The sequence below is a fragment of the Andrena cerasifolii genome, chromosome 7 (assembly GCF_050908995.1).
Source record: "Andrena cerasifolii isolate SP2316 chromosome 7, iyAndCera1_principal, whole genome shotgun sequence".
NCBI lineage: Eukaryota > Metazoa > Arthropoda > Insecta > Hymenoptera > Andrenidae > Andrena > Andrena cerasifolii.
This window is the reverse complement of record NC_135124.1, coordinates 4,292,033-4,308,083: the sequence shown is the minus strand read 5'-3', so window position 1 is coordinate 4,308,083 and position 16,051 is coordinate 4,292,033. Positions and strand designations below refer to the sequence as shown.

The following is a 16,051-nucleotide window of genomic DNA, read 5'->3' as shown; positions in this document are numbered from 1 at the left end:
CATCATCACCTGCGTATTAACAGGGTTATCGGGTAATACTTAGCGCGACCGGAAATGAGAGCGTGTACCTACGTTTTTTGTGATCGATTCGGCCTCGGTCCAAAGGATAGCATGCGTTTATTTGTTTTTTTTTTTAGAATGGATGTATTATTGACGCAACACAATGAACACGTACGAATTGTTATCGATATCGCTCCCATATGGATAACCCCAATACGTATATTTAACATATGTATAGGTATTTAATTCCGTATGAATGGAAAGGAACACGAAGTCGTGCACATTTTTCGAATTACACACCCGCGAGATTTGTTTCATTTAAAATCGTTCTGTCGCCAGCAATCTTGCGTGCAGCAAAACGAAATGGAAAGCTAAGGGCAGCTTTTTTCATGCTAATCTAAGTATAATCTTTGCGCTTCATTGCTCAAGGATGTGCCCGTATGGTGTACACGGTTTACTGAAGTTTCTTCAAAAAAAGCAGTCCCTTATGTTTCTTCGATCTTCCTGCACGTTCAATGATTGGCTCCCGATTGAACTTGCACGCGGAACGCGACGAAAGAAAGATCTTCCAGCAAAAAAATCGTGAAAAACACCGCGGTCGGTAGCGATAAAGAGAGGAAGCTTTATCAATCTTCAGTTCGTTAAAATGGTAGTAGCTATACGCTCTGCAATCGACATATTTCCGTTACATGTTTTATCACGCGGGAACTGAATCACCGTACTATCCGCGAGAAATAAACGATCTAAGTTGCCGTAGAGTACTGTATTATTGTATTGAGGTAGCTGTATAATAGCGTGTGGTGACAGTAAAAAAGTAAGAAAAAAGAGAGATACAAAAAAAAAAGAGAGAGATAGAGAGAGAAAGGGAGCCAAAGAAAATGAAAGCTCGCATGACGTGTTTTAAATGCAGTGTGAACGGGTCAGTGGCCAGTGCGATATTGCGCGCGCGCATATTAAAAGCTAGATCATGAACGTTCTTCACCGAGCTTTGTGAGATCTTTCTTTTTTTTTCCTTTTCTCGTATGAGTCGAATCGAGCAACATTTCATTTGATTTTCGTTCACCACCGATCCTCGTGTAATTTACACCGACCGATATCCAATGTGTCTATGTGTACAAAAAAAAAAAAGGAAGCGATAGCAATCGAGAGAGTGTTATCGTGTGTTTTGCAGTTGATACGCGATCACGGGGATCGCGGTTGCGGCAGAGTGATCGGGGTGATCACCACGGCACGAGTATTGTACTCGTAGCCCGGTGGTATGGTCACGACCGAGATTAACGTCACAAAGAACAGTACACCGGTAATAATAATCATCATCCTAGAAATCTCCTTACTTTTCTGTTCGATTAGCCATTCCAGAACTCTCTCCTCGTTCTTAAGATTACCTACAAAAGGCACACACGCATATCAGGATCAGCTCAGTTGCCTGGTGTACCAAGATCACATAGTCAGTACGGGTGTTAAATGTTCGGGGTGAGCCAGGTTTTGGTGGCGGGATTCCTCAGGGAAAGGTGGCCCGTTGTTCTTCCTTTTAACTCGTTATTTTCTATTCCCTAAGTGTCCTCGAAGACGCTTTTATATGTATGCCAGAGCCCTGCAACGGGCGGGTTTGATCCGCCCGTCACCCGACTGTATCCTGATGCGCCCAAACCGCCCGGAACCGAACTCTCACCAACCTGCGATACCCGCGGCGGATGAGTCGGGTTATCTTTGATTTCTATCCGCCCGAGACGGCTGGGACTGTTGTATAAGCGAGGTGATGACATAACCCGTGACTGCTTCGTGAGTCTCGGGCGCCTCGGGCGGATAGAAATCAATGCGAACCCGACTCATCCGCTGCGGGTACGGGTGGGTCGGGTGAGTCGAAAGACAGCCGGGTAACGGGCGGGTTGACCCGCGATACACCCGCCCGTTGCAGGGCTCTGATATATGCGCGTGATGTTCTCTACACATTATATGTCTGAAGCAAGTATATGAACTCTACCGCATGAAGTGAAAATGGGTGTAATGAGACAAGTCTTTGTTAGTTAATAAGTCAGTTTACGAATTTCATTCTTGCTTGCCAACCTTTTCGCAATGACATCTGGAACTAATTCTCGCGTCGTAATCGAAGCTATACATGAAAGAAGAACAATGTAGAAAGGAAGATTTCTGAAAGGAATTATAGTAGACATATCTACAGTCTTTGTTTCCCTCGATGGCTGGGTGTGATTAAGGAACGCGCATGAAAATATTTTACGCAAAGGAACAAAGACTTTTTAACCAAAGGAACGCGGGTCTTGATCGTGGTCGAGCAAGCCAAGGAAGAAGCATTCGAGACTTACCGTCGTACATGATGGGGACGCCAGTCTCGTAATAAACGAGAGCCGGGAATGAGAACACGCCGATTTCGGCAGCTAACTTTGCATCGTTCGACTTAACGAATTGAATACCGTGTTTGTCGGTGTCGTCGTCAATGGTTTCTAGCTCTTCGAGAATTTCTGGGCACGCCTCGCATTTATCATCGTCTGTCAAAAAATATTTATCATGAGGGAGCTACTTGGACGTCCAACTGAATTTAACATTGCACTTTTAAGATAGACTTACAAAAGAATACAGCAAGATGTTCGACGTCGTTGATAAGCACCTGCAGCGTCTTCCTGTCGACGCTTTCAATCACGTCCGGGGTTTGGGTACGAAGCTCCAGGATCCATTCCAAGATCGCCTCCTCGTGCATCATGTCACCAGTATAGACCTGGCGGAATTTGTGTCTGTAGAAGGCCAATGCTGGTAGGCCAGGTAGATCGTATTCTTTCTCGATCCCTTCGTCTGAAATTTTTACGAAATCAATGTCCTTCTCTTCGCATTCGTCGTCGATGTTTTCCAGCTCCTGCAGAATCTTCTGGCTCTTCTTGTCACCCTCTTTGTCTGTAATCGGGAAAGTCGAAACAGAATCGGTTAACAATCCTTTACAACCAACGATGACGGATGCGCGGCGCGCGGATACTCACAAAAGAAGACGACGATGTAATCGTTTTCTTCAAGTATATTCTCCAGCATTTTGCCATTAACTTCCTCTATCTTCCCTGGAATTTCGAGAGTATTTTCATCAGTGATCCATGACAGTACTTCATCCTCGTCCTCGATGTCACCCTTGTAAATCAGAGGGTCTTTGTTCCTGAAGAAGGCCAACGTGGGGAAGGTTTTGATCCCGTGTTTCTTCGCGAATCCAGTATCTTCTGTGGTAACAAAGATGATCCCCGTCTCGTCTAGCTCGTCGTCAATGTTCTCCAGTTCTTGGAGTACCTTGTCACAATCGTCCCCGTCGTCGCAATCTCCGCCTGGCAGACAAAGTTGGGATTAGTGTGGGCAATAATAGATGGGAACGTGCTGAAGAACATACTTACTGAAGTACGCGACAACGTATTCGTGTTCTTCGATCAGATCCGTCAAGATCTCGTCTGTGACTTCCTCGATGGTGGCGGTGTTCTTCTGTTCGACGAGCCATTCAAGAACTTCGTCCTCGTTCAGAAGATCTCCCTCGTAAATGGCTGGGATCTTGTTCTCGAAGTACACCAATGTTGGAAGATGATCGATACCGTACTCCTTCGCCTCGGCGTCATTGTCCATTCGAACGATGACGATGCCCTCTTTCTCCAGCTCGTCGTCGATGTTCTCCAGCTCGTTCAGGATACGTATATCCTGCTTGTCGTCCTTGTCGTCTGCGGAAACAGATGAATTCGTGACTCGTTTTCGCTGGCTCGGGATCAACAGCACCTACCTAACCAGTAACAGTGGAAGAATGCTAAAAGGAGGTAGAAAGACGAATCGATCGCTTACAAAACAGGACTGCCAAGTACGGTGCGGTCTCAATCAGCTTCTCCATCATCTCGTCTGTCACTTCGGGTATCTCGGTGTGCTTCTTCTGATGCAGTAGCCAACCAAGCAACTGATCCTCGTTCATCAGGTCGCCTGCGAAATTCGATCTTCTGTCATTTTACTTCATTCGACCAGCTTTACTTTCGAAATTCACTACTTTTAAACGACTATTCTCTTATTCCGGGATTAATCGGTACGCAAAATTCCTTATTGTTTAGCGTGTTCAAAGAAAACACTATGAATTCTTAAAATACACTATCGACGATAAGAAATTCTTTGTTATGGTGTAGGTAACATTCAATAGTTTGTGTGCAAGTGGTTTTACGTTCAGGTAGGCAATAATTGAAGAGTTCCTGCCGAAAACACTGTAAGTCCCAAAAATCAAATTTTCCAGGTCACAGGAAAATCTTCCCTGGCTTTAAAGTATCTGCGAAATTTGATTTGTTTTTATTTCTAAATATGCTTTAGTATATAATATTTTTTTACAGAAGTGGCGTTGGTGGTACCAGCGGTACCATTTTTTAGCACTATTGGTAACATATTTACAAAGGAAATTGTATTAAAATTCTATACTACAGGGTTGACTAACTGGTGGCTCGCGAGCCACCGGGGGCACCCCCGCTTTGCTGCCACGCTGAAAGGCCTCCTCCATATCTCCCAGGCTCTGACGATCACAGTGAAAAAGAGAAGGAAAGAAGGAGGACTCGACTGCGATCGTCAGAGTTTGGTCGGTATGGAGGGGGGCCGTTCAGCGTGGCAGCAAGGCGGGGGTGCCCCCGGTGGCTCGCGAGCGACCAGTTAGTCAACCCTGCTATACTATACTCTTACCATTGGCACGTAGAATATTTTCTGTTTATTTTTTTTTAATTTCAGCGCTCACAGTGTTTTCTACAAGGACTCTTCACTCATGGTCGTTTGCCACCTGTATTTTTAAATTTAAAAACACACCAGGTGGTCCTAAATTCATGCTGACTAGAGTATTGCGAATGAATGAAGTACTTGAGGAGTAAATACCTTCGTACATATGTGGTATTCTTCTTTCGAAGAGTACCAATGTCGGGAAGTTATCAATACCATATTCCTTGGCTTCCTCCAGATCGTGAATCTTCACAAACGCTATGTTGTGCTGATCGCAGTCGTCGTCGATGTTCTCCAGCTCGGCTAGGATCTTCTGACTCTTCTTCTGATCCTTGTCGTCTGTGAAAACGAAGTAATACAGTTAATTCAGCGCAAAAGCCAATCCTTAATACAAATCTTCGAGCGGTGAAATATGCACGAATAAAAGAACAGTTAGTCACTGACAAAAGAGGACGGCTACGTGAGGCATCTTCTCGATGACCATGTCGAGCATCTCGTCGGTGATGTCCTCGATCTGATCGCTCTTCTTCTGTTGCTCCAGCCACTTCAGAACCTTCTCCTCGTCCTCAAGGTTTCCCTCGTATAAAGTCGGAATTCCCTTTTCGAAGTAGAGCATGCCAGGCATTTTCTCGATACCGTATTCCTTGGCTTCCTCCGCGTTGTCGATCTTCACGAAAATCACTCCCAGCTGATCGCACTCGTCGTCAATATTCTCCAGCTCATTGAGTATCTTTTGAGATTTACGATCGTTGTTGTCGTCTAATGGATTTCAAACGTTTAATATAACATCTTTAGCGTAGGTGCAATTATCTGCGGTAACTTGTGAAATTGAAGCTGGAAAAGGCTTACAGAACAGCACAGCAAGGGTCTTTCCATCCTTGATCAGGCGGTCCAACATCTCATCAGTGACATCCTCGATCTCATCCTTCTCCAATTGCGACAATAACCACTCTAGAATTTCATCCTCGTTCTCCACGTCCCCTGCGGTCAGAGTATTTCATTTTAGTTAATCTCCAACAACGTAAACTGCCACGTGAATCCTTCCTCGCGTTACCGCCCCTAACGGTTCGACCCACCATCGTAAACATTCGGTATTTGCTTCTCAAAATAGACGATCGCGGGGACCGAATCGATTCCGAACTCCTTCGCCGCTTTCTCGTCATCGATCTTCACGAACTGGATCCCGTGTTTATCACAGTCGTCGTCGATCTTTTCTAGCTCGGTCAGTACCTGCATCGAATCCTCATCACCATGATCGTCTAAAGGGTCCACAGAAGAGTCGTTCGTATGCGAGAGAAATTACAAAGGTAAAGAGATATAATCAGAGGCAAGCTACGTACAAAACAGGACGACCAGATTGTCAATGTTCCCGATTAGGGTTTGGAGGGTCTTCGCGGTCACGTCTTCGATCACGTCTTCTTCGTCTCCTGTGCTTTTGTTCGCTATTAGCCATTCTAGGACGTCTTCTTCTCTGCTAAGCTCGTCTATGTGAATTTATTGATTTAGTAATAAATGAGATCTGCTCGGTAAGGAGAGGACTGACTCCTTTATTGGGAGCAGTTTGATCCCTTTCTTGGATTCAGTAAAATTTAAATTTATTTCTGGGTTTCCCGCAACTCTATCGTCGCCAGTTCAAGAGGAAGCGTTGGAATCTTTATCGGGAGATATTTCCCCATACTTAATTGTCAATGTTCCTGAATTCTTTAGCTTCGTAGAATCTTTGCGGGTTATTCAAGTTGTAAGGCATGGCTTGTTCTACAGTTAGTAATGCTTACGCTCATAAATGATAGGAATTTGGTGCCTATAATAGACCAAAACTGGAAGTGGGCCCAGATTGTACTCATCCGCGAGCTGCTCATCCGCGATCTTCACGAAACCGATACCCAATTGGTCGGCCTCGTCGTCGATGTTCTCCAATTCTTGAAGGGCCTTCAGACACTTTTTGCAGTCTGGCTTGTCTGTCCCATTTGAAATAAGAAACAATGTTATCGGGGCATCGCTTTTCGCATTAGAACTGAAAGATCGAGTTGGGTAATTTCGAGCCAAACTGGGTTAACTTTCCATTTCTCTCTTTTACTATGTTCTGAAACTATTGCATTTCACAATTGTAGAAAATTCCGGCCGATATCTTCGCACAGACGTGTAATAGAATAGAAGATTAATAAAACAGTAAAGGGTCGCAGAGATATCGTAAGAATATCGATACATTGAATTCAAATCGAACTGTTTTCATTTATACTCGGTCTCAAATGTGAAGGAACCTGCGAGCCGACGAGTTTAGACCGGTTCTGCGCAGGTTGACGCTCATTGGCGCCGGGAGAAGCCACTATTGGCTGCACCCCCACCAACGCTTTTTCGGAGCCAATGAGCTCTGTCTGCATGCGCGAAAACGGGTTCCTTCATATTTGAGATCGAGATTAGTTCGACAAATTTTCTTGCCAATTAATTGAATACCATTATTTCACATTCTTTCCTACATGTTTTCGGTCTATGAGAAAAGTCACGAAGCCTAAAGGAGAAGACATTTTTAGATTAGTATGCAAACTTTCTCTCGGTTATAGTACACATTTACTCTACTCTAGGGAATATACACAATAATGCATATACTAAGATCTACATCATGATATCTTTCAATGCACACACGACACGGAATTAGTAATTGAATAGTTCTCTTCCTTGCTTAATACTTCCAGCTGGGCAACGTGGGACCCCCTTCTACCCATTCCAATTGAAAATCCCTTACGAATCCATTCCCACTCATTTGCTGCCGGCGCTGCTCCACGTTCCCCAGATAGAATTTATTAACGAGCAGCCGAAGGTACTTCAATTACTAATTCAATCGAAAATGCTTGGTAACTCGTTTCATACAAATTCCATGGGAATCCATCATATGTGTAAGATCGATGAAATATAGATATGCGAAAGACTCTTCTTGCTTCCTTGTCACCTTTTTCCCTCTGGATTCTGATTCCCTCTATTATGGCAGACAGAAACAGAGACAACCGCTGCAAGCGATGCAATGTGCACAGGTGTCAATTAAAACAGGTACTGGTTCATTGTTAAGTACGTGTATTGGGAGGGTATGTACATACGTATAAGGGAGCATACAGCTGAGTGTCGACGTACGAATCAGATTGTTCAAGAAAACTAAAAGGAACCACCATATTGGACAAATGTACAGTAGGGTGGCTCTTATTTACTCTTGGTAAAATTTTTTTTCAAGATTTTCTTCGGGGCACCCTCCAGAATAGTTGCGAATAATTAAAAAAAAATCAGTGTAAAGTTTGAGCTCGATCGGATAACGGGAAAGGGTGCCCTTGGGGCCTTAAACGTTTCAATCATTATTTAACAGCTCGCGAAGTCGATTTTATATAATATCCTCCAAGTTATTGATTAAATAAAAAAATAGGTCGAACAAAAGTTGTAGATCCGGACAAGGAGCATCTTTTATGTTCTATTACTTTTTCTCGTGCGACAATCGGTTTTTGAAAAAAGTCGGAAAAGCTAAAAAAAACTTTTTTTCCTTAAATTTTGAAAGTTTAAATGCTTCTAGAACACTTTTTATTTATGAAGGCGAACAAAAAATGGAATTTTTATTTACGAGGATTATTTTTTAAACATTTAAGGGGGGAGGGGGGCATACACCGAAATATGCGAAGAAGATAAATTTTTTTTCTTCTTATTTTCAGTGTTTGATATGTCATGAATATTTCCTGAAAATTTGGGACCGATATTCGCCAAAAATATTGAAGATATAGAGTCTCATATTTCGATATTTTTGCGAATTTCGGTCCCAAATTTTCAGGAAACATTCATGACATATCAAACACTTAAAATAAGATTTTTTTTATCTTTTTCACATATTTCGGTACATGCCCCCCTTAAATGTTTAAAAAATAGTCCTCGAAACTGAAAATTCCATTTTTTTGTTCGCCTTCAGAAATAAAAATTGTTCTAGAAGCATTTAAACTCTCAAAATTTGAGGGAATTTTTTTTTTTAGTTTCTCGTACTTTTTTCGAAAACCGTTTGTCGCACGTGAAAAAGTAATACAACATAAAAGATGCTCCTCGTCCGGATCTACAACTTTTGTTTGACCTATTTTTTTATTTAATCAATAACTTGGAGAATATTACCCTTTCCCTTTATACGATCGAGTTCAAACTTTGCACGGATTTTTTTAAAATTATTTGGAACTATTCTGGAGCGTGCCCCGAAGAAAATTCAAAAGTCGAAAATAAGAACCACCCTAATGTACATCCACACAAGTAAACCTCTTATAAGTTAAAGGGGATGGATAACTTCTGGTTGGTCATCTACCAACAAATATCTACACATTCATAATGAATTTTTTAAAAACCCGCAAGCTTAATTTCTTTTGTCTTCTTAAACATTCCAGTCCGCACATCGTGGTAGGTATGTGTACAAGCGTTGGAAATAAAAGCTATATGACATTTAGAACATTGATTTCTTTTAAATGTGTACTTACTAGAACCGGCGCCAGCACACCGCTGCGTATCAGGACCTATCCATACCAACACACACAAGAACGTTTCACATATATGTATTATTTACAAGTATGTTGTAAGTGATCGAATCGCAAAGTGGACAGAGTCTTTTGAATTACTTATTTGAAAGAGCACAAGGAGATTCGAAAGTCGTGGAAACTTGGGCACGATATTTCTCAAGTTTGCAGAGTAGATTTCAGGCATTGAGAGCAAAATCGGACTAACCCATATTGAAATTTTTTTTTATTTTTTTTATTTGATTTGTACAGCCTGTTGGAATACATTGTTGCTAGCAACGCAATTGCGTAAAAAAATGTGGGTTGGTCCAGCTTTTCTCTGAATCCCTCGTTTCATGTTGTGACCAATCTACTTTGCGGCCCGCTAATTTCCCACAACGGACAACGACAAATTTTCACAGTCAATGGAGAAGAGACGAAAACTAACAGGATAATTGGTGGGAATTGATGGAAGGAAGACGAACGAAGGAAAATTTTGGCGAAACATTTTCTTCGTTTGAAATTAAAATTTTTCTTCGCATCTCAATTAACACAGAGCAGTGAGGCTGGATTGGAGGCGTGTAGCATGTACGTAGTTTGTGAGTTTGTGGCATCGAAAAGAGATAAAAATATTTACAACGTTTATTAAAATGAATCTGAATTTTTTTCATTATGTACACGGGGAACCACTTACTGCTATTATTTAGTGTCACCAAAATACTCTTTGGCTATTTGTTGCATTAAAAAGTGATCGGGGAGGAAGTTATTCGCATAAGTTTCCAAACTGACTTGTTGCATAAAAGCATTTTCGATGTGGAGATCCATAATTTTTTTTTTTAAATAATACTTATGTGATTTCATATAAAATGTAGAAAAGATTATAGTAAATACAAAATAAATACCAAATCTTGTAATTTTTAGGTAGTTCTAGAAAAGTTTACGTTCTGAAAAACGTAATTGTTGTACTTTGTTAATTTAATCAAACCAATTCAATCCGCAATTCGTTGGTTGCCGTTTAAGGGTGTACAGGACTACTGAAATCTCGAAAAATCGATTTTTTTATTATTAATTCTGAAAGTGCCATCCTTTGTGAACATTTACAACAAAGTTTCTTGACGAAATTCGAACAATTACGGAAATTATAGCGCTGAATGTAACTGAGTGCACCGCCGAGTAGGCGACTTAACTTTTAAGCACCGTACATTACGGTGTACATCATAACTTTTGAACGAATGAATATTTTCACTTGAAATTTTAACTGGAGGTGTAGAATTCCATTCTCCAAAACATGGAATTTCCGCATCAACATTGGATGTTTGTAAAAAATTTTATAAACATTTAAAGACGTTCAAAGACGATTTTCTTCCGTGAAACTGTGTGGAAAACACTGATTCGTGTGTAACTTTCACAATTTTCGTTTAAATTCGCCAGTCAAATTCCATGTTTTAGATTTTGGTGCAGAAATTACTCACCTCAAAGCGTTTTGCTTTCAGACGATTGGTGCGCCACGCAGGACCATCTTCAGCGCTTAATAATGTCGACAATTTTGAACATTCCGACAATTTTTTCTTTGGTAATTACTCAGAAACGCGTTCACAATAAACTATGAAAATTACAGGTGTAATAATTACTTGGTACCTAAGCAATCCGACACAAAAATAAACCATCGATTTCACGTGTCCAATAGCCCTGTACCCCCTTAATAATTAAATGCAGGTACTATTTCACATTATTTTACGAAGTAAGTGAATAATCTGGAAACATCTGGTTGATATAAATTTTCAAACACGTGCCAATAACAAAAGAAAGATTTGCAAATTTTTTAAAAAATATTTATACTACAATTACATTTAAAACAATGGCAGACGCTGTTTTTGCATTTCGCAATGCATCACATTTATTCTTTGAACGCGTGTAACATTTTTCTGCACCACATTACGCTGCAGTTAGTAACAAAAGAGTAACTTGTGATGGTAATGTTATTAAGTGGTTCGCCCTATATAGTATTATTGCATTAATCGCTCGTCGCTTGCTCAGAGTAAAAGTAAAAACAAAGAAATTGCTTAAAACGAGATTTGTTAATATAACCGAGTTTGCTGCAAATTTCTGTAAAGCCCTGTTAATCTCATGTACACCGACAGTGTCAAACACCTGTCGGCTTCGCATAAAGACGTTAGTCAGACAACAAAATAATAATAAAAGTTTGCTTACTATGCACACGGATAGAACGAACAAGAACCCTGTACTTTAGCCTTGATAAACAATAAACTATGTACATAACTGGAATAAAATATTTCTTCGTGTACGTGACAACGCTATCGACTTTGTAGCGACAGCTTTATCACTAATTCCGTCGAGAAGAGTGTTGATGTAAATTCGACAAAATTTTAACGCGAATCTAATTTTTTTTTAAGACTGGCCAGTGCTGCTTAGATTTTATATTTCCCACACTCTTCCTGGTGGAAATGAGTCTAACTTGGGGGTGATAAAGAGATGCACAGTTTTGACAGAACATCGCATGCGATACCAGAGAAAGAACTCACAAAAAAGGACGGCCACGAATTCCGTGTCCTCCACGATCTTCTCCAGGATTTTTGAGTTCACTTCTTCGATGCGATCCGGCAAATCCATTGCTTCTAAACTCGTTAAAAAGTCTAGCACATTTTCTTCGTCCATCAAGTCACCTGGAAGAAACGTCTTAAATGAGTTTTTTTGAAGATTAATTAGGTAATGTCGTTTGGCCAAGTCGACACCAGTTCGTTTAACTCGGCGGGACTGGGTAAAATTTACCACAGAGGCGATAGTTGTAAAAATATGAAGACTGAGTTTTTGTTACAATTTTTTAAGGAACTTTAACCCTTCGTGGTCACACCTTCTTATAATCAAAAGTTGGTCACGCGGAGCTCACTGTACCCCAGCGTCATTTTTTGAGTTACCATTTTCGTATTTTTGAATCTTTTAACTTTTCAGTGATAACTGTACGTTCGTAATACTTATACAATCATGGTCTAATAGTCTTTTTCTAGAAATGTAAATTTTGATATGATAAAATTTGTAGTTGAAAATGAGCGATTTTTAATTTTTTTAAAATATTTTTTTTCTTGCAATAAATCCGCTTTGGGAGTCGTAAAGACACGACATTTTAACTCGAAAATTATTCTTGGGGTACAATACACCTCGTGTGACCACGAAGGGTTAATAAAGATTTTAAGATATTTCATAAATTTTTAAACTGTACTTTAACATAAAAATTGCAAAGTTAACAAAAAAATATTCTGAAACCGTGGTTTTTTACGTTTCGATTTTGGGGAATTTTTAACCCGGTAGCGACAACCTGTGTTACAATATGGGGTGCGTCTCCCGCCGGGTTAACGTGTCTACAGTAACAAATCATCATTTCAAAGTAAAGTTAAATGGAAAACGTTTTCCACATACCTCCTATACGAAATTCTATTATCACATCAGGATCTAAAATTATGTTTAGCATTAAAATGACAATTGAGTGCTTTTCAAGTAACAACCAAGATTGCCATTTTCTTAATAAATAATATTACTTATTTAAAATACATTTAGCATTCTCGCAATGTGTCAGATATAGTGTACTATGAAACCTTCGTATACCTACAACTAGAACTGTTGTTTCAGTAACAGCGCAAAAATAAGAGAAGCCTTAACTTACCATTTTACAGAGACGCGCGAAGACTAAAAGCAGTGACGGATTTAAGGAAAAAGGCCCAGGTGGCAAACGTTCTGAAGGGCCCATTTTTTCGGTAAAATGGAAAGGTAGTTTCCTAAAACCGGGCTAAGGGTAGTAGTACTGAAAGAAAAATATAGTTCGGATAAAATCAATTTTTTTTAAGAATGGGACCCAAGGGGACCCTCCGGAGGGGCCCATTTTTCTAGGAAAATGAAGAAGTAGTTTACTAAAAACGATCTTAGTGTAGTAGCACAGAAAAGAATATAGTTTGAATGAAATCATAATTTTTTTAAGGATGAGGCCCTAGGGGCCTTCTGGGCGGAGGCCCAAGCGGCAACTGCTCATCGTCCGCCCTGTTAAAACCGCCGCTGACTAAAAGTGTTAATAATATATGTCTAATTGCGACTTCCTGCCGTTTCTGTTTACTATCCCGAGACGTCGAAAATAGACGTCTATCTATTGCGGTACGTTGCATTAGGTACAATGGAAATAGATGCAACTTGTCGTTACATCATCGGACAAAAATTCAGACGGCGTTCCGGTGAAAGTTAATTCAACCGTTTCCCAACTACTTTTCCGTTTTACCTTGGACGGACATTCGAGATATTCCGCCCGTCGAGTTAATAAATCTACATGATTGCGTTGCCAAATGTGGGCTTTAATGATCACAATGTAGCAGGATTGATGATCACACTTGTACCACGGTCTACTTCCGCGTTGGCTGTCCAAGTGCGTCCAATATCTGATCTCTTTTTTTTTAGAAAATAAGATAGCATCTGAATTCTTCTAACATACCTCATTTTTTTCTGACTACTTAGTATCATATTTTATTACTTGGTACCTACATAGTTTTGTCGAATGATGTGTTCTATTAGCGCTGTCAAAAAACTCGGTTATTTTTTACAGAATTTTAAACTTAATAATTTTACTTAATCTCAGTCACCTATAAAGATTTTTGTATATTTTCGTGATCTATTGGTACATTTACCGCCATGTTTATGCGTACAGCATTTTTCAATATCATTTTGCAGGATTCTAATTAATTAAAGTTTCGACGCTGAAGTAGTTTTATACGGAGCGAAACAGGTAACTGGAAGAAACTATTCCAGTTCAATTTATTTAGTTTCCAACTGTCCCGTGAATGGCATACCTATATGCTTTAAGCAAAATGTGATATGATTGCTTTTCGTCAAAATTATGTTTGCTTTTCCACGCGTGTCTAGGTGAAATTTAAATGTTTCCACAATATGACACCCCTACACCGTGTCGTTTAGAAAAAAAGGGAAGTGGCAATTTATGATATGTAAAACTTTTTCTCATTCTAATATGACCAGTGGTGGATTTCACAGGGCGGCTGAGGAGCAATTGCCACCTGGGCCCCTGCACAGAAGGCCCCCGCAGGGCCCTATGGCCAAAACAAAATTATGATTAGATTATCCGAACACTATATTTTTTTTCTGTACTACTACACTTGGCTAGCTTTTAGAAAACTACCCCTTCGTTTTCCCCCAAAAATGGGCCCCTCAGAACGTTTGCCACCTGGGCCTTTTTTCTTAAATCCGCCACTGAATGATATGTCGAGTTCTAATGGGCATTACTCACTACTGAAAACGCTGTAGGATTCGACTATCTGGAAGGCTTCAGTGATGCAATTAACGAAGATTTATAAAAAATTAATTTTCACACCTTTCTGTGAAAAATAGTTACTACTATTAATTGGGTTGCTTATTTAAGTTGCTATTCCCATGTTCAGTTAATATTTTGATTAAAATTTCTTGATCAATGACTGAAAAAGTGAAAATGAATTTCTCACAGCTGAGAAAATTTTAAAACTGCTATAAGTACTGTAAGTTGACAGTCTTTAAAATCGCATAACTTTTTTAAAATTGGTCCAAACGACTTGAGTTTTTTTTTTAGAAGCTAGCGGAATTAGTTTTCTAGGTGACGTGTTTCATCGTTTTGAAAAAAAATGCAACTGGTCGGATTAGCGATGAAAATAGCAAAGGTCGTTTTTTCAAAATTTTTTCTGAGCCTGTAATGAAAATCACGAAATTCCCGAAATCAGCGATTTTCGACCTCATTCTGCGATCTTTAAATTCCCAGCATGTATACAAGTTACTTCAATCTAGAAACGTTTTTATTTTTAATTTTCATTACAGGCTCAGAAAAAAATTTGAAAAAAACGACCTCACTATTTTCATCGCTATTCCAAACAGTTGTAATTTTTTTCAAAACTTCGAAACACGTCGCCTAGGAAACTAATTCCGCTAGCTTCTAAAAAAAAACTCAAGTCGTTTGGACCAATTTTAAAAAAGTTATGCGATTTTAAATAGTGTCAACTTACTTTACGATACGACTGTGGCAAGTTTTGCCATTTCATCACGGAAATGTATAGAATTATTTAAACGTAATACAGATAGTACAGGTAGTACTCCAGAGAAGGTGACATAATTGAAATATTGTATAAAGAAATATAGCATGGAACTCTGTTGTACTGATGAACTCTAAACGGGCAGATGTACACGGATTGTGCTTTAATTTGAACACGACCTTTTACAAGAATTAATATTATATCCCCTCACTGACAATTTTAAACACCCCTTTGGCGATTTTGTATTTTCGACGATTTCAGCTGCCTGCAGCTATTCTGAATCAATTTGGATTCTCCAATAAAAAAATATATTAACAGAAACACAGGACCTTCCCTTAAGTTTAGTTTCACTAAATTATCGTGATAATTGGAATTTTTTATTTTCCTGTATTCCAAAATCAAAATAGAAGGGATATCAATATTACACTATTTCTAGGTGTCCGACACCCCCTTGAGAGAAAGAGAATCACGTGGAAATTATATAGGGTGCATCAGAACTGAAATAATTTTATCCCACGAATTTACCTAATCTCTCTTAATAAGATACCAATGACCTTGACAATTACGAAGCCGAGTAGCACAGAAACAATGCCTTGTCTAAATAGATCGTTGCTTCGAATAGACCAGCTTGTGCATTAAATCTTGACGAGTGATGTCCTGCATGGTCGAAAATTCAGGGCTGTTCATTTCTGTCAGGCGTTTCTCGGCTGCCGCCGATCGAACCCGGTGCGATCGTGCCGCACTGTAGAGGAATGTTTTCGTTTC

General features: G+C 39.8%; 1 protein-coding gene across 5 annotated transcripts in view; it reads right to left on the bottom strand.

Annotated features, from left to right (window-relative positions):
• Positions 1 to 16,051, bottom strand: part of Hlk (hulk) — a 50,461-nt gene that overhangs the window by 16,966 nt on the left and 17,444 nt on the right. For 3 of the 5 annotated variants that reach the window (XM_076816976.1, XM_076816972.1, XM_076816977.1), the window contains exons 3-15: positions 11,762 to 11,902; positions 9,204 to 9,239; positions 6,492 to 6,674; positions 6,057 to 6,200; positions 5,793 to 5,975; positions 5,566 to 5,697; positions 5,161 to 5,475; positions 4,873 to 5,055; positions 3,820 to 3,951; positions 3,387 to 3,701; positions 2,991 to 3,320; positions 2,587 to 2,907; positions 2,325 to 2,507 (exon numbers count right to left, since the gene is read on the bottom strand). In XM_076816976.1, the coding sequence (XP_076673091.1) occupies positions 2,325 to 2,507; positions 2,587 to 2,907; positions 2,991 to 3,320; positions 3,387 to 3,701; positions 3,820 to 3,951; positions 4,873 to 5,055; positions 5,161 to 5,475; positions 5,566 to 5,697; positions 5,793 to 5,975; positions 6,057 to 6,200; positions 6,492 to 6,674; positions 9,204 to 9,239; positions 11,762 to 11,902 (2,598 nt within the window). The remainder of the gene's footprint in view (positions 1 to 2,324; positions 2,508 to 2,586; positions 2,908 to 2,990; positions 3,321 to 3,386; positions 3,702 to 3,819; positions 3,952 to 4,872; positions 5,056 to 5,160; positions 5,476 to 5,565; positions 5,698 to 5,792; positions 5,976 to 6,056; positions 6,201 to 6,491; positions 6,675 to 9,203; positions 9,240 to 11,761; positions 11,903 to 16,051) is intronic. The other 2 variants (XM_076816973.1, XM_076816975.1) reach the window with 1 other exon arrangement.